General features: G+C 39.4%; 1 protein-coding gene across 1 annotated transcript in view; it reads right to left on the reverse strand.

Moving 5' to 3' along the window:
- Nucleotides 1-18,753, reverse strand: part of LOC105813375 (glutamate receptor ionotropic, delta-1) — a 547,286-nt gene that overhangs the window by 97,914 nt on the left and 430,619 nt on the right. Inside the window, exons 8-10 of the mRNA XM_012648023.1 lie at nucleotides 17,347-17,544; nucleotides 13,546-13,870; nucleotides 12,236-12,374 (exon numbers count right to left, since the gene is read on the reverse strand). Coding sequence (XP_012503477.1) covers nucleotides 12,236-12,374; nucleotides 13,546-13,870; nucleotides 17,347-17,544 — 662 coding nt within the window. The remainder of the gene's footprint in view (nucleotides 1-12,235; nucleotides 12,375-13,545; nucleotides 13,871-17,346; nucleotides 17,545-18,753) is intronic.

Raw genomic sequence — 18,753 nt, forward strand, 5'->3', positions numbered from 1 at the left:
ATATCTTCAGAAAAATGAAAATGAAAACACAATATGCCAAAATGTATTGGGTGCAGAAAAATTAACAGTCCTAAGAGGAAAAGTTACAGCTAAGTATATTTATTAATACATTGAAAAGGAAGAAAGCTTTCAAATCAACAGCCTAACTTTACACCTTAAGGAACTAGAAAAAGAAGAACAAACTAAACCCAGAACTAGCAAAAGGAATAAGATAATAAACAAAAGAGCAGATATAAATAAAATATAGAATAGAAAAATAGAGAAACTCAACAAAACAAACACTTGGTTCTTCAAAAAGATAAACACAATTGACAAACCCTTTAGCTACCTTGACTAAGAAAAAAAGAGAGAACAGTCTCAGTAACTAAAGTCAGAAATGAAAGAAGGGACATTACCACCAACTTTACTGAAATAAAATGGGTTATAAGAGAGTATTATGAATAACCGTATTCCAATAAATTGGATAACCTAGAAGAAATAGACAAATTCCTAGAAACATACAACTTACTGAGACTATATAATGATGAGAAATAGAAAATGTGAATAGACCTATAACTGGCAAGGAGATTGAATTAGTAATCGAATACCTCCCAAGAAGGAAAACCCAGCACCAGATGGCTTCATTGGTCAATCCTACCAAACATCAGAATAATGAACACCAATTCTTCTTAAACTCTTATAAAAAAGAACCAAAGAGGAGGGAACACTTCCTAACTTATTCTACAAGGTCAGCATTATTGTAATACCAAAGTCAGACAAAGATACTAAAAGAAAGGAAGACTACAGATCAATATTCCTGATGAGTCCTCATCAAATTTCTAGCAATCTGAATTCAACAGCATATGAAAAGGATTAAACATCATTACCAAGTGGGATTTATTCTTGGAATGCAAGGATGGTTCAATCAGAATTAAGAAAAAATAAAAACATTATCATTTCAATTGATGCAGAAAAAAAATTGACACTAGTAAATACCCTTTCATGATAAGAAAAAAACACTGAACAAACTAGGAAGAGAAGGAAACTAGCTCAATATAAAAAAGGGCATATATAAGAAACCCACAGCTAACATCATAGTCAATGATGAAAGACTGAAAACTTTTCCTCTAAGATTCGGAACAGGACATGGACTCTCACTTTCATCACTTTTATTCAACATAGTGCTAGAAGTACTAGCCAAGTAATTAGGCAATAAAAAGAAATAAAGGACGTTCAAATTAGAAAAGAAGAAGTAAAGTATTACCATTCTCAACAACATGATTATATAGGTAAAAAACACTAAAATTACACACACACACACACACAGACACACATCCCTGTTAAAACTAATAAAAAAATTTAGCAAAGTTACAGTATAAAACTGAACACACGAAAATCAGTCTGTTTCTATACATTAACAATGAAATATTATATCTGAAAAGAAAATTACAAAACAGTTCCATTTACAATAATATCAAAAAATAAAAATCTTAAGAATAAACTTAACCAGGGAGCCAAAAGATCTATACCCTGAAAACTACAAAATATTCCTGGAATAAATTAAAGAAGACACAAATAAATAGACATTTTGGGTTCAGGGATTGGAAGGCTTAATATTGTTAAGATGACAATACTGCCCAAAGTGATCTACAAATTCAATCCAACCTCTACCAAAATTTCACTGTTACTGAAATTTTCTATTGAAATAGAAAAATCCATCCTAAAATTCATAGGGAATCACAACGGGCCCGACACAGCTGAAGGTCTCCCACTTCCTGATTTCAGAACATACTCTAAATCCATGTAATCAAAGCAATATGTTACTGGTATGAAGATAGATATGTAGATCACTGGAATGGAATAGAGATCCCAGAAATAAACCCTCTCATGTGTGGTGAAATAATTTTCCACAAGGGTGCCAAGACAATTCAACAAGGAAAGGACAGTCTTTTCAACAGATGGTAATGGGAAAACTGGATATCCACATGCAGAAGAATGATGTTGCACACTTACCTTATATCACACAAACAATTACCTCAAAATGGATCAAAAACCTAAATGTAAGACCTAAACCTATAAAAATCTTAAAAGAAAATATAAGAGAACAGCTTCATAACATTAGATTTAACAATGATTTCTTGGATATTACACCAAAAGCACAGACAACAAGAGACAAATAGATATTTTGAACTTCATCAAAATTATAAACTTTTCTGCATCAATGGACATTATCAACAGAGTGAAAAGGCAACCCACAGAATAGGAAAAATATCTGCAAATCATATATCTGATAATAGATTAATATCCAGAATGCATAAACATTCTACAACTTAATAACAACAACAACAAAATGATCCAATTAAAAATTAGGCGAAGGACTTAAACAGACAGTTCTCCAAAAGAGATATGCAAATGGCCAATAAACACATGAAAAAATGCTTAACATTTTAATCATTAAGGAAATGCAAGTCAAAACCACAATGAGATACTACTTCGCACCAATTAGAATGACTACTATTAAAAAAAATCAGAAAACAACAAGTGTTGGCTAGAATGTGGATAAACTGAAATCTTTGTGCATTGCTGGTGGGAATGTGAAACGATGTAGCAGGTGCAGAAAATGGTATGGTATTTCCTCAAAAACATTTAACATAGGATCACCATATGATCCAGTAATTCCACTTCTGGTTTTGTACAACAAAAAATTATAAGCAGGGGCTCAAACAGATATTTGTACACCCATGTTTTCAGCAGTATTATTCAAAATGGCTAAAATGTGAAAGCAATCTAAGAGTTCGCTGACAGATGAATGGATAAACAAAATATGATACATACATTCAACACAATATTATTCAGCTAAAAAGGAAGGAAACTGACATAGGCTAGAACAGCGGTCCCCAACCTTTTTGGCACCAGGAACCGGTTTTATAGAGGACAATTTTTCCACCGAACCAGCGTTGGGGGCAGGAGATGGTTTAGGGATGAATCAAGCACATTACATTTATTGTGCAGTCAAATCTCTCTGCTAATGACAATCTGTATTTGCAGCCACACCCCAGAGCTAGCATCACAGCCTCAGCTCTGGCTCAGATCATCAGGCATTAGATCTAGTTCGCTCACATGTGCAGTTTACAGTAGGTTTGAGCTCCTATGAGAATCTCACGCCGCCACTGATCTGACAGGAGGTGGAGCTTATGCAGTGATGCCAGCAATGGAGAGTGGAGCAGCTGTAGACACAAATGAAGCTTCGCTTGCTCACCCACTGCTCCCCTCCTGCTGTGAGGCCTGGTTCCTCACAGGCCACGGACTGTTTCCGGCACACAGCCTCAGGGGTTGGGGACGGCAGGGCCAGAATATGGATGAACCTTGAAGACAGGCTGAATAAAATAAGCCACTCATAAGAGGACAAAGAGTATATAATTCCACTTAAATGAGGTACTCAGAGTAGTCAAATTCCTAGAGACAGAAAATAGAATGGTGGTTTCCAGAGTCTAGAGGAAGTGGGCAATAGGTGCAGATTTATTCCTTGATAGGTGCAGATTCTCAGTTTTGCAAGATGAAGACTTTAGCGAGGGGGTACACATGGACACAAAGGGAAGTAAAAGTCATTGGAAATCAAGGGGGACAGCGGGGAGGAGCAAAACCTACCTAACAGGTACAGTGAATACATTCGGGTGATGGGCACACTTACAGCCCTGACCCAAGCATTACAAAAGCAATCCATGCAACAAAAACATTTGTACTCCTTTAATATTTTGGAAAAAAAAGATGTGTTTAGGAGATGGATGGTAATGATGGTTGCAGACAATGTCTGCATACGTAGTGCCATGAACTATACATTTAGAAATGATTAAAATAATAGATTTTATGTTATGTATATTTTACCACAATTTTACAAATAAAAATTTTAAAAATAATAAATGTGTATTTTAATAATATCTTCTAATATCTAAAGTTGTTTTAAAAATTAAGTTTATTCAATAAATAAAAACCAATAACAGTTTAAAAACTAAATACAGAATCCTATCCATTGAATAAATTTGAATTAGTAAAATTACCTCCTAAAAAGGAACACATCCAAGAGTGTCATTAAAAAAATTGGGGGTTGGGTATGGGTGGAACAGAACTATACAGGAGCATAGTTTTGTATGTTATTAAACTAAAGTTAGTATTAATCCAAAATAAGTTATTATAAATTAAGATGTTAATTATAATTCTCAGGGCAACCTTTACATACACACACACACACACACACACACACACACACACACACATATAAAGAAACGAGGGAGTTAAAATGGTAAACTCTACTTAACACAAAAGAAGGCAGTAATGGAGAAAATGAGGAACCAAAACAATATAAGACATATAGAGATCAAATAGCAAAATGGTAAAAGTAAGTCCTTCTTCCTTATCAGAATTAAATTAAATATAAATGGACTAAACTCTCCATTTAAAAGTAGAGATTAGCAGAGTGAATTAGAAAACATGATCCAACTATATGTGATGTACAAGTGATTCACTGTAGATTCAAAGACAACTAGACTGAAAGTAAAAGGATGGACAAAGATACTCCATGTAAATGGTAGCCAAAAGAGAAGATAGGTGGCTATCCCTATGTCAGACAAAATAGACTTTAAGTCAAAAACTGTTATGAGAGATAAAGAAGATCATTATGTAGCGATAAAAGGGTCAATTTGCTAAGTGCACCCAACATCATAACACATAAATATATTAAGAAAATGTTAACAAAACTGAAGGGACAGACAGCAATACAAGAATAGTAGGGGATTTCAATACCCGACTTTCAACAATGGATAGATCATCCAGACAAAAAATCAATAAGTAAAGAACACACTTGAACAACATTATAGACCAAATGGACCTAACAGACATACACAGAACATTCCGTCCAACAGCCACAGGACACACATTCTTTTCAAACCCACATGAAACATCCTCTAGGACAGATTACATGTTAGACCACAAAATGAGTTTAACAAATTTAAGAAGATTGAAATGATATCAAGTATTTTTACCGTCCACAATGCCATGAAACTAGAAGTCAACAACAGGAGGAAAATTGGAAATTAAACAACACACTCCTGAACAACCAGTGGGTCAAGGAAGAAATCAAAAGGAATATCAAAAAATATCCTGAGACAAAAGAAAATGGAAACACAACATACCAAGTTATGGAATGCAGCCAGGGCAGTTCTAAGATGGAAGTTAATCGTGATAAACACTACATTAAGAATAAAGAAAAATCTCTAATAAATAACCTAACTTTATACCTCAAGGAACTTAAAAAAAGAAGAATAAACTAAGCCCAAAGTTGGTAGAAAGAAGGAAATAATAAAGATCAGAGCAGAAATAAATAAAACAAAGACTAGTAAAATAATAGAAAAGATCAATGAAACCAAGAATTAGCTTTTTGAAAGGATAAACAAAATTGATGAACCTTTAGTTAGACTATAATAAAAAAGAAAAGGCTCAAATAAATAAAATAAAATTGTAAATAAAAGAGGAGATAACCGAAATAAATACAAAGGGTCATAAGAGACAACTAGGAATAATTACACACCAACAAAATTGAATAACCTAGAAGAAATGGATAAATTCCTAGAATCATACAACCTTCCAAGATTAAATGTTGAAGAAATAGAAAATCTGAACAGACCAATAGTGAGTAAGGAGATTGAATCAGTAATCAAAAACTTCCCAACAAAGAATCCTCGCTTATCGCAGGGGACACCTGGAGCTGGCACTGTCCTGTGGCTTTGGTCAGAGAACTAAATGTTGGAATGCTCACACTGTCACTGATCAATAATGCTATTTTGTGCACCTGGGGAACTGGGGAGGATGCAACAGACACTAGCAGCATAGTTTAAAGTAAACATAAAGACTTATGATATGCACCTGGTACCTGGCTAGAGGTTCACATCATGGCTGGTTGTATAGTACATATGTACCAGGGACGTCCTATGTGATCAGCTTCCTTTAGAAACTCTGGACTCAAGACTGAAGACTCTGAGGCTCAGCTTAGAGTCATCCAGGATGAAAGCTGATTTCATACACATGAACATCAGTGAATGATAGGCTTCCTTGGATAGATGCATCTCACAAGTGTCTCATCACTGCAGCTTGCAGTTGTAGAGAAAGAGCATGCATGTAACCCTCACCCAGGAAGCATTTGGAAGATTGTGCCTCTCTGCACTCTGCCAATACCTATCTTGGTTTTCCACTGGTCTTGTTTGATATCCTTTGCTATAATAAACTTTAGCTGCCTGTCTTAAAAAAAAAAAAAGAGAGAAGCCTGGGACCTGATGGCTTCACTGGTGAATTCTACCAAACACTTTTAAAAAATTAATCCCAATATTTCTCAAACTCTTTCAAAAAATTGGAGGGAACACTTCCAAACTCATTTTATGAGGCCACCATTACCCTGATCCCAAAGCCAGAAAAAGACACTAGAAGTAAAGAAAATTACAGGCTAATATCCCTAACATATTAATAGACGTACAAATCTTCAACAAAATACTAACAAACTAAATTTAACAGCACATTAAAAGGATCATATACCATGATCAAATGGAATTTATCCATAGGATGCAAGGATATTTCGACATATACAAATCAATAAATATGATATTCCACATTAACAGATTGAAGAATAAAAATTATATGTTCATCTCAAAGATGCAGAAAAAAATACATTTTAAAAAATTCATTCTTTTTTTTTTTAATTTTTATTTCAGCATGTTATGGGGGTACAGATGATTACGTTACGTATGATGCCCTTACCCTCCCTCCCCGCCAAGTCCGAGCTTCAAGTGTGGCCCTTCCCCTGGAGGTGCGCATCGCACTCATTGTTTGTGTGTATGCCCGTCCCCTCCTCCCCCTCCCCCTCCCCCTGCCCGACATCCAATACATGTTATTCTTATATGTGCACTTAAATGTTGATCAGCTAATACCAGTTTGATGGTGAGTACATGTGGTGCTTGTTTTTCCATTCTTGGGATACCTCGCTTAGTAGAATGTGTTCCAGGGCTTTCCAGGAGTATATAAGAGGTGCTATATCACCATTGTTTCTTAAAGCTGAATAGTACTCCATGGTATACATATACCACAGTTTATTAATCCACTCATGTATTGATGGACACTTGGGTTGTTTCCACATCTTTGCAATTGTGAATTGTGCTGCTATGAACATTCGAGTGCAGGTGTCTTTTGCTCAACATCTCTAATCATCAGGGAAATGCAAATCAAAACCACAATGAGATATCACCTATCTCCAGTGAGACTGGCCTTTATCAAAAAGACCCAAAACAATAAATGTTGGCGTGGATGCAGAGACATAGGAACACCCATACACTGCTGGAGGGACTGCAAACTAGTGCAACCTCTGTGGAAAGCAATATGGAGATACCTTAAAGAGATACAAGTAGAACTACCATTTGACTCAGCAATCCCATTACTGGGCATCTACCCAAAAGAGCAAAAGTGGCTCTATGAAAATTCATTCTTTAATGATAAAACTTACAACAAATTAGAAATAGAAGTCATGTACCTCAACACCATATATGACAAGCCTACAGCTAACATGCTAAATAGTGAAAAGCTGAAAGCTTTTCCTCCAAGATCAGGAGCAAGACAAAAAGGCACCACATCTATTCAATATTGTACTGGAAGTCCTAGTCAGAGAAATTAGGCAATAAAAAGAAATAAAGGGCATTCAAATCAGAGAGGAAGAAGTAAAATTGTGTCTGCAGATGACATGATCTTCTAAACAGAAAACCCTAAAGACTTTACCAAATAAGTGTAGGAACTAATAACTCGTTGCAGTAAATTTGTAGAATACAAAATTAACATATAAAAATTAAGTATGTTTCTATACACTAATAACAAACTATTTGGAAAATAAATCAAGAAAGGAATCCCATTTAAATTAGCATACAAATTAAATTCTTAGGTATAAATTTAATCAAGGAGGTGAAAGATGATATGTCTGCATGCTGAAAACTATAAAACATTGGTAAAAGAAATTGAAAAACATGTAAATAACTGGAAAGATATTCCATGTTCATGGATTGGAAAAATTAATACTGTTAAAATGTTCATACTACCCAAAACAACCTACAGATTCAGTGCAGCCACTACCAAAATTCTAATGACATTTTTCACAGAAATAGAAAAAACAGTCCTAAAGTTGCTATGGGACTACAAAAGATCTCTGAATATTCAAAGCAATCTTAAGCAAAAAGAACAAAGCTAGAGGGATCACATTACCTAATTTCAAAATACAGTTAAAAGCTACAATAATCAAAACAGTATGGCATTGGAATATAAACAGATACATAGACCAGTGGAAGAGAATAGAGCTCAGAAATAAATCCATGCATTTACAGTCAACTGATTTTTGATAAACTTGCCAAGAATATACAATGGTGAAGACAATCTCTTCAATGAATGGTGTTGGGAAAATTGAATATTCACATGGAAAAATGAAAATAGACCTTTATTTCACACCATATACAAAAATCAACTCGAAATGAATTAAACACTTATGCATAAGACCTGAAACTGTAAAAATTCCAGAAGAAGAAATGTTTTTAACATCAGGCAATGATTTTTTGGATATGACCTCCAAAGCACAGGCAACAAAAGCAAAATAGACAAATGAGTTTGCATCAAACTAAAAGTCCTATGCACAGCAAAGTAAATAATCTACAGAGTGAAGAGACAACTACAAAATGGGTGAAAATATTTGCCAACCATACATCTGATAATGTGTTCATATTCAAAATATATAAGGAAATCAAGCAACTCAATAGCAAGAAAACAAATAACTCAATTTAAAATGGGCAAAGGATTCAAATAACATTTCTCAAAACAAGACATACAAATGGCAAACAGGTATATGAAAAGACGTTCATCACTAATCATCAGGGACATGCAAATCAAAACCACAATGAGGTATCACCTCACACCTGTCAGAATGGCCAGTATGAAAAAGACAAAAGATAACAAGTGATGTCAAGAATGTGGAGAAAAGGGAACCCCATACACTGGTGATGGGGATGCAAATTGGTACCGCCATTACGGAAAAATATGATAGTATGGAGCGTCTCAAAAACTTACATATAGAACTAACACAGGATCCAGCAATCCCACTTCCTGGTATATATCCAAAGGAAATGAAATCAGTATCTTGAAGAGATATCTGCACTCCCATGTTCACTGAAGCATTATTCACAATGAACAAGATGTGGAATCAACCTGTTTCCATCCACAGATAATTAAATAAAGAAAATGTGAGATAGATAGATGGGTATGTATGTGTGTGTGTGTACATACAACATAATATTATCCAGCCTTACAAAAGAAGGAAACTCTGTCATTTTTGGCAAAAAATGGATAAATCTAGTGGACATCATGTTAAGCCAAATAAGCCAGGCAGAGAAAGACAAATACTGCATGATCTCACTTGTATTTGGAATCTAAAACAGTTGAACTCACAGAAACAGAGGGTAGAATGGTGCTTGCCAGGGACTGTGGGGTTGGGGAAATGGGGAGGTTTTGGTCAATGAATTATGGAATTTCAATTAGGTATGATGAATAAGTTCTGGAGATCTAATGCATAGTATGGTGGCCGTAGTTAATAATACTTCATTATATACTGGAAATTTGCTAAGATAGTAGATCTTAACTGTTCTCATCACACACAAAAAACAGTGATAACTATGTGAGGTGATAAGATATCTTACTTAGCTTGATTGTGATAATCATTTCATAATATGTATATTATAGTGTATATGCATATGTATATGTAGTCAATGGAAGAAGGATAGTCTTTTCAACAGATAGTGCTGGAGCCATTGTGTATCCACAGACAAAAATACGGCGGTGGGGGGCTCAACCTAAATCTCAAAGTTTATACAAAAATTAACTCAAAGTTGATTGTAGACTGAAATGTAAAATGTAAACTATAAATGTTTTAGGAAAAAAAAAACAAGAGAAAATCTTCAGGGTCTCAGGCTTGGCAAAGTCTTGACATCAAAAGAATACTTCATGAAAGAATAAGTTTCTAAATTGAGCCTCATCAAAAATTAGGAATTTTTCTCTGTGAAAGATCCTGTTAGGAGGTTGAAAAGACAAGCTACAGAGTGGGAAAGAATGTTTCTAGACCACACATCTGACAAATAACTAGTATCTAAAATATATAAAGAACTTTAAAAACTCAACAGTGATAATCAAATAATCCATTTAGAAAATGGGCAAAAGATAAGAACAGATATTTCACTGAAGAGGACAGATAGATAGCAAATAGGTATGTGAAAAAGTGTCCAATATTATTAGTCATTAGGAGAATGCAAATTAAAACCACAATATGATGTCACTCTATACCTATCAGAATGGTGAAATGAAAAATAGCGACAACACCAAATGTTGGCAAAGACACAGAAAAACTGGATAATACCTACATCTCTAGCACAAATGTAAAATGGTCCAGTCACTCTGGAAAGTAGTTTGGCAGTTTCTTACAAAACTCAACAGGCAACTGTCACAAGACCTAGCAACTGCACTCCTGCGGATTTATCACATGTAAATGAAAACTTACCTTTATGCAAAAATGTGCACACAAACGTTAGTAGCAGCTTTATTCATAATTGCCAAGAACTGGAAACAACCCAGATGTCCTGCAGTGGACAAATGGTTAAACAAACTGGGGTACATGGGGTACTACTCATCCACAAAAAGCAGTGAGGTATCTACATGCACAGAAACCTGGATGAATCTTGAAGGAATTGTGCCAAGTGAAAAAGCCAAAGCCAAAAGATACAATTCCATTTATGCAACATTTGAAATGACAAAAATTTCAGAAATGGGGGACCATGCATGGTCTCCAGGGGTTGGGGACAGGGTGGCAGGGGAAGAAATGTAATGGAGGTGGGGGTGGTTATAAGAGGGCAACGCAAGGGACCCTTGTGGCGATGGACCTGTTCAGTATCTTTACTGTGGTGACAGATACGCAAATCCACATGTGATAAAATTGTATAGAATGAAGTGCGCACTTACGTGCATACATACACACAGAGGTGAGCACAAGGGGAGAAATATGAATAAAATCAATCGACTGTATCAATGTCGATACCCTGGCTGTGATATGATACTAGAATTTTGCAAAATGTTATCCTCAGGAAAACTGGGGCAAGGATCCTAGGAGACCTCTGTGCATTATTTCTTGTAACTGTATGTGAATCTATAATTACCTCGATAAAAATGCCAATTCAATAAAGATACTAGACAATATCATACTGAATCTTGAATCCTAGTCAAGGAGTTAGAACTCTTTTAAATAGACAGTTGAGAGGCATAGAAGCTGGTTGAGTATGGACAGCTTGATTAGAGCTGTGGACCAAAAGAACCACTATGATCGTAGTGAACATGATGGATTGAAGGAGAAGTTACTAAAGGCAGGACCTCAGAAAACCACGATGAGAGCTCACGTGAGAGTTAATACTGAAGCCAGTAATGCACCCAGTGAAGTACAGAATAGATCCGTGCCTGTGGCCACTTCAGCAACCATATATCCAACACACGTTCACTTTGTTCAAGTTCTTTTGTAATTTACACTGTATTTGAGAATCTGATAATAAAATAAAGGCATTTCCAACAGTCATTTCACTACATTAAACTCACTCTATCATGCCATAATTTTAACATTTTGTAAAAATGAAGACAATTTTTAGTCTTTGGTTTCAATAATTTTATAAATGTAAGTGAAATACGTTTTCTAATCATTATGATAACCGGCATGTCCTTAAAATCATTTTAAGGTATTTAAAGATTGGAAAAATACATTAGACTTCTGGTTTTAATTAATTTTAACTAAATGTTTATAAAATTTTTATTAAATGAGTTTGTAATCAATGTTTAAATGTCTGAGAAAATATAATTTAATTTTAATGTCTTGATTTATTAGTTTTGTAGGCAGCATTGCAATTTTAGAGAAATATTATTTAATGAATTTATACATTTATGTAATTATGCAAGAGCTAAAACACAACAGGAGTGAAGCTCTTCTCCATGCACTAAAGATTCTGGGAGATCATCAATTTGCAGATCCATGATGTGAGTCTGTCTCTGCCCCCCAGGCTTTCTCCATAACACATGGCTGCCCCAGACAGCTTTGTATCCTTGTTAATGCCTCTCAGGGCTGATGGTTCCAGTCTAGAAGGAGAACTAGGCTTACCTTATGGGGTTGTCCATCCTGGACACTGTAAGGAAGGCAGCGAGATTGGCTGTGTAGGAGGAGCACACGATGAGGGTGAAGAGCCACCAACTGCCCATCACGATGCGCATGGCCACGGAGTTCACGGACGATTCACCACCTGTAGGAGGCAGGCAAGGCAGATTGGCCGGGGGCCTCTGCTCTCCCATCTCCATGGAGATGCTCCACCCTGTGGCCAGGCACACAGGCCGCCACTGGCGATGGGCTGGGGACCAGGAAGTGACTGCCAGCTGGTCTAGGGGACTGTGCCAATTCTGGGAAGGGTCCTAAAACCACCAATCTTGGAAAGGGACGGAGGACCACAAAATATGGAAAAGTTAGGATTGGCCTTCTACCTATACAAGTTCATTAATGCACCATGGATAGAGTTCTAAATATCAAAATCTTCCGATTAGAAGATTCTATCTCACAGTGGTAAGAACTTCTAGGGCTGCAACTCAAATTCACATAGAATAGACTTAGGAATTCTGTAAATATAGAATTACTTACTACCTGGAAGGAGCCCTAACTTTCTTTTAAACCTCAAAATGAGATGTACCATATCATTTTTATTAATATTCAGCTCTCACTCGACAGCCTTTTCCCCCAGGATTTTCAGAAATCATTGCATGTGGCTTTCGGTCAGAAGCTGCCTCTTTGAGGCCAGTTATTTCTCCCTGGTCCCTTAGGTGGTAGCAGAAGAAAGCTTCTCACTGCCTATTCTCCTTACATAACCGCACAAAGCTTTTGCCACAGTGCAAAGAGGGCCAAGACTCACATTAGGAACTTCGCAATTTGCTGTTTCCAGTCAAAATTGCCCAATCCTGTAACTCACCACTGGATAGAAGAGCTATCCAGATGCCTCAGGGGCAGGAGAGTTTGTATCTCAAGCATGGCTGGAGTACCGCTTAGATGATTGCAACACAATTGTGATTTTTTTTCCCCATTAAGTCTTCAAATTTAAGCAAGGCTGAGAGTTTCATTTGACAATCTCATGTGCAGAGCAATCCTTCTAAGGTGGGAGGGGAGAAAGGTGCAAAGCAGAACTCCAAAGTTAATTTTATCTAAAGTGGAGGATCAGAATTTAAAGTTGAGTTCCTTGCTGTTGTTTCATTTAATTTCTGTCTGATATTCTCCGAGAATTTGGGCGCAACGTGATATTAGTGCTGTCCTAGAGATTAGACAAGATTGCATGTAAAATGACTTTGGTAAAACGCGTCTGAGAACTTTGCCAACGGATGAGGCTTCCGGGCCCCTGGCGCTATTCAAATATTGGGAAACCAGGAAGGTACCTTGCTGCACGAAGGCTCCGTAGACGATCCAGATGGCGCTGTGCAGGGTGGCAGATGCGGACGGCCGGGGCTGGGCAGCACTCTGAGCCCTCACGGCCTGTATCCTGTTCAGCACGAATATCAGCACGCCGACCACAGGGATAGCCGCTGCGATGCAGGCCCACACGGCGAAATCAAACGGGGCAAAAAGGGAGAAGATGCTGATTTTCTCCTCGGGCTTCTTGATTAGAATCCCCACCGAATAGTCCATGTACCGCTTGCTGAAGTCCACAACGCTCTCCCGCTCCGGGGTGATGGTGATGGCAGAGACGGCCAAGTCTGCTCTCTGAAAGGCAAACACGCCATCGGCTACGGCAATCCTCAGCTTACTGCGGGGTTCCAGCCTGGGTCAAGGTCTACCCTCTGCCCTTCGAACTGTTCTGTTCAGGGAAATGCATTTGAGAGCTGACACCCTGTGGACTCTGAATATTGTAAGGAAAACACAATGCTAAGCTGTCTGTTGCTACCTCCATCACCCTACAGATTTCTCTCCCCACCCCTAACACTCCTGGAAACCGCTTCTGGAGGAAAGTGTCTAGCAGAGCATCTTCATTCCTCTATGAACTGTAGCTTTTGCTCACTTTCTTACTGTTCCCCCTACCAAACTTGAGCTTCCTCCTTTTTCTTCCCTACCCTCCACCTGCCACCATGAAGGCCCTTCTATCTTTTTCTGGCCTCTCTGCATCCTTCCTACACACCAAGGCCACAGACACACGCCATTTGCCCCATAGAGCCTCTCCAGACTCCACTAGCCCATAAAACCTCTCTCTTTTCTTAAAGACTTCAGAAGTTGGATGGCGAGTTGTAATGACTGTATTGAATCTCATTAGCATATCAGTCCCTGATGGTTTTACAAGCAGCCTCTATGCCAGAGAGTAAAATAATCCAAGAATAAAGGGGTCATCTACCTATTTCTGTCTTCTACCACCTTTAACTCATGGCCTACAGACACATGAGTTGATTCTTCCTATAGTAAAACCATGTTGTCAAGAGTCTCTCTGGCCAGGCTTGGTGGCTCATGCCTGTAATCCTAGCACTTTTGGAGGCCAAGGCAGGAGGATCGTTTGAGGCCAGAAGTTAGAGACCAGCCTGGGGAATCATGAGACCCTGTCTCTACAAAAAATTTTTTTAAAAAAATTAGCCAAGTGTGGTGGCACGCATCTGTAATCCCAGCTGTTTTGGGAGGCTAAGACAGGAAGATCACTTAAACCCAAGAGTTTGAAGTTGCAGTGAGCTGTGATGATGCCACTGCACTCTAGCCCTAGCAACAGTGCTAGATCCTATCTCAAAAAAATAGAATAAAATAAAAAAGAGCCTCTCAGGACGTACTATACTGTGACCTCAAAATTATCTCCCCAAACTTTTGCTTTCCAAAATGGGCTTTATTTTAAAAACAGAGATCACACTAAGATGGATCTAGACTGTGGGATGAGGTTGAGAGGGTCATGCCTAGACAGGTGGAAGGCAGGTAATAATGGGGCCTGGAGTCCCCTTAGACCATAAGAACACTGAAAGGCACAGTCATCGTCCTGATCTTGGCTCTTGGGCCCCCAAGTGGGAGGCATCAGCGCAACCAGGGTTGCTTTAGAATGACCAATTGTAACAACTGATCCAACCCACCTGCTCAAATTGCGGAAACACACATAGAAGGATTTTGTAAAGTTTAATATATGGGCTAGAGGCAGATAGACTGATGTACTAAACTGAAATCCAACAACATATCTAGAGTAAAGAGAAAAGAAATGTTGCAGGTGACCACATCACAGCTCTCCTCTTACACTTGTCACATCTGCATCTCTGGTTCTTGCCTCTCTTCTCAGAAACCCAACCTCCAGGATCCTAAAAAGGATTAGGGCAGTTTGGAACATATTGAAGGCCTGAGAAAGAGATTTAGTGGAGCAAGATAGGTATATAATATAGGGTGGAAAGAAATCGATTTATACAGCAAGGCCCAAAAGAGGCACAAGGGAATTGACTCATGACACAGGTGGAGGGGTCGGCCTGTGACAGTGGGAGAGGCTGATGGGGGAGGGAGGAGGTGACCCTCCCTTCTGGAGGGGGTGCAGGTGCCTGTAGATGTGAATTTCATAGGAAATAGAAATAGAATTTCATGCCCAGAAGTCTCAATTTCTTTCCCTGATATAGAAGTGCAATATTTTTTTGTTTTTTAATTGAGAAGGATAGAGGATTATCAGGTAGCTCAAGGAAAAAGATAAACTTAAATAGTCTCTGAGAGACGTAGCAAAGAGGCCCAACAAAGGACAAGAGACTCAGGCTCTACCGAAGGTCCAGCTGACATTGGAGACCTCACATACTTCCTATGTCGATCTGGACAGATTTGTAATTTTCTTCTCTAATTGCATGCAGCAACCTGGACATCAGGGTCGAGAGGTTAGATAACAGAATCAATTCGGGGTTTAGGTGCAAGAACACAGGGACTCACAAGGGATGAAGGGGACGGGGGTGTTTCTGGTTAAACACCCACAGAGGGCACATGGGCAGGGAAGGCTGCAGCAGCAGGAAGGCACAGAAATATAAGCGAAGGGAGAGCCTCAGATACAGATGCTACACAGAAAGAACCAGACGCAAGAGACCACATCTCGCATGACTCCATTTACAGCAAATGTTCACTAAAGCAACTCTGTAGAAAGAGATTCATGGCTGCCCAGGGCTGGGGGTGGGAACGGCATTGACCGTACATGGGAACGGGAGATCTCAGTGGGTGCCGGAAATGTTCTAAACCTAGATCACGACAGCAGTTGCACAACTTCATACCTTTACCAAAAATCATTGACTTGTACATCTAAAATGGGTAAATTTTGTAGTATGTAAATTTCATCACCATAAAGTTGTTTTTAAAAAAAGATTGAGAGAAATTTGGAGGCATGATGGGCCTAGTGTTGCCTTTTTAAGTTTAAAAAGCAAAGAGCTTGTGTTATAGGAGGAAAGGCTCAGAAGAGTAAGAAGGACAGGAAGCTGTGGTCATGGAGTGGGCTAGTGGCGGTGCCGGGTAAGACACTGACAAGATGCACGTCATGGACGCTGGGGGGAGCAGGGCAAAGGTCCCCGCCGATGAGGAGGTCCAAGCACTGGGAGCCAGGGTTGTCCCCAGGGATGGCAGAAATGGTCAGAATGGTGGAAGCAGCAATATTGTAGAGGAAGGGTTTGAGTCAGGTGCCACCATCATAAACGATCATGGGGAAATGACCCAGAGATCACGAGATGACGAGGAGAGGGACGGGGCGTGGTGAGTTGGCTTCATGCCGTGTGCTTCAATGAGGATGCAGATTCTGCAGGAGGGAGGAAGAGTGGTGATTTGAAATGAGTGTGAGGAGCTGGGGAGGCCACTCTACCCACGCAGAGTGATGCAGACACACGCACACACTCATTCACACACACACGTTTCACACTCACTGTGGTCTGCCAGGGATGGGAGAATAACCTCTCACCAGTAGCCCCCCGTTTCAGCCGACGGTGGGGTGGGTCTCTTGAAGGGTGTATTACAGAGCAGGCCCAGGGGATGGCTTTGGAGGAGTGAGAGCAATGGGCTGGGGGGGAAAACAGCACGCCAAGGAACAGGAAGGTCAAAGAGCAGAAATGGGTGTAGCAGGGGGTTTGGGGAAAAGAGGCCCCGGTGTGTGGAGAATGGTGGCTGTGGTCCGTTGAGCTGGCCCCACGGTTCCAGCTGCATCATGGGCCAAGTTGCAATATTACCCCACACACTAGGGTGCCCCTCCCTGCGGACCTGCTTTGGGGACCTACCTTACTGATGAGCTCCCCGATCATCCCGTTCCAGGAGGTGTTATGGAGCTGGTGACCATACCTGCCGTCGGGGGCCTGGTAAATCTCATATTTGAAGCCCAGAGCCTTGGCCAGTGCATCCAGGACATCTATGGAGAACCCTTTGTAGCGCTTGGGCTGTCCAAGGATGTTCTCAGCCACCATCACGAAAGGCTCTTCCTGAGGACAACAGAATGAATGTTCTTCAATTAAATAACAAGTTCAATAATGCATATTTCCAGGGTGTTGTCGGGGAGATCAATCTGATGAATCCTAACTTTAGAACATTTGTGTTCACTCAATTAGGACTAAATTTAGGACAAATACTAAACTTCACTGCCCTTTTCTAAAGGCAGTTTACGGACACTCAAGGTACTGTGAGCAGGATGATCTCTCCCACCAGCAGATCGACACGGAGGATGGAGATTTACTTGTCCTGCGTTATGTTAGCCCAAACCCCAAACCCCAGCTCCTAGAATAACATGGTTTGCTTCTATTTCTTCATCTGTAGCATTCGTGAGGAACTAGGACTCTGTCCTTAGGAAACACCATAGTTCAACAAGACCCACATGAGAAATATGACACTTCTCACCCAGGGTAATAAATGCCAACGGAGCTCTGTGATTTTAGATCGAGGGAAGTGTTATATCTATCAGGTTGTACTGGGAAATGAATGCTGATTAATGGGCCAAAGCCAGACTAGAGGTCAAAGGGTAGGACAGGATTCAAACCCACAGTTCCTGAGTCCAAAGCCAGGCCGCCTTCACACCCATACATGCTGCGCTGTATCACACGCAGGGAAGGCCACCACCTAGAAAACACCCCGGCCTTCCCCACCATTCCCCTGCTTTCTTGTGTGAAACTAAGCAAGAAGGGGCTTTTTGGCAAACGGCCATGGGGAATATGGATAGATCTCATTAATTCAGTTTTGTTGGGAAAATACAAGCCTTCTCAGTGGTGTGCACACAGAGAATGCACAAATGCTGCTTTCAAAGGTTTCTGAGCCAAGGAGACACTAGTGCCTGCTGTGACAAAAGGGAACATTTGGACATGTCTGACCCAGGCAATAAGAGATAAATCTAAAATATTTCCTACAGTTCTTTTAAAAATGTGAAAAAAAGAAATTGAAAGGAAGATGCCTCTAAGGTCTCTTACAAATGGGAAAGGTCTATGATTCCAGGATAACCATGCAGAAAAATCGCATCTACCCAATGGTCTTCATTCTGAACTTGTGCCACGTGGCCCGTCAGTGGTGCTGAGTGCTAGAAGAATGTCCTCCTCCAGCACCTTTCTAGAGACCTGGCCACCAGCACAGCTCTCCTAAGGACTAGCATGAGGTCAAGAGCAGTTTACACACAGGAACAGGTGGAGAAGCTGGGCCCCTCTAGC

Source organism: Propithecus coquereli, unplaced genomic scaffold, assembly GCF_000956105.1.
Source record: "Propithecus coquereli isolate 6110/MARCELLA unplaced genomic scaffold, Pcoq_1.0 Scaffold109, whole genome shotgun sequence".
Taxonomy (NCBI): Eukaryota; Metazoa; Chordata; class Mammalia; order Primates; family Indriidae; genus Propithecus; species Propithecus coquereli.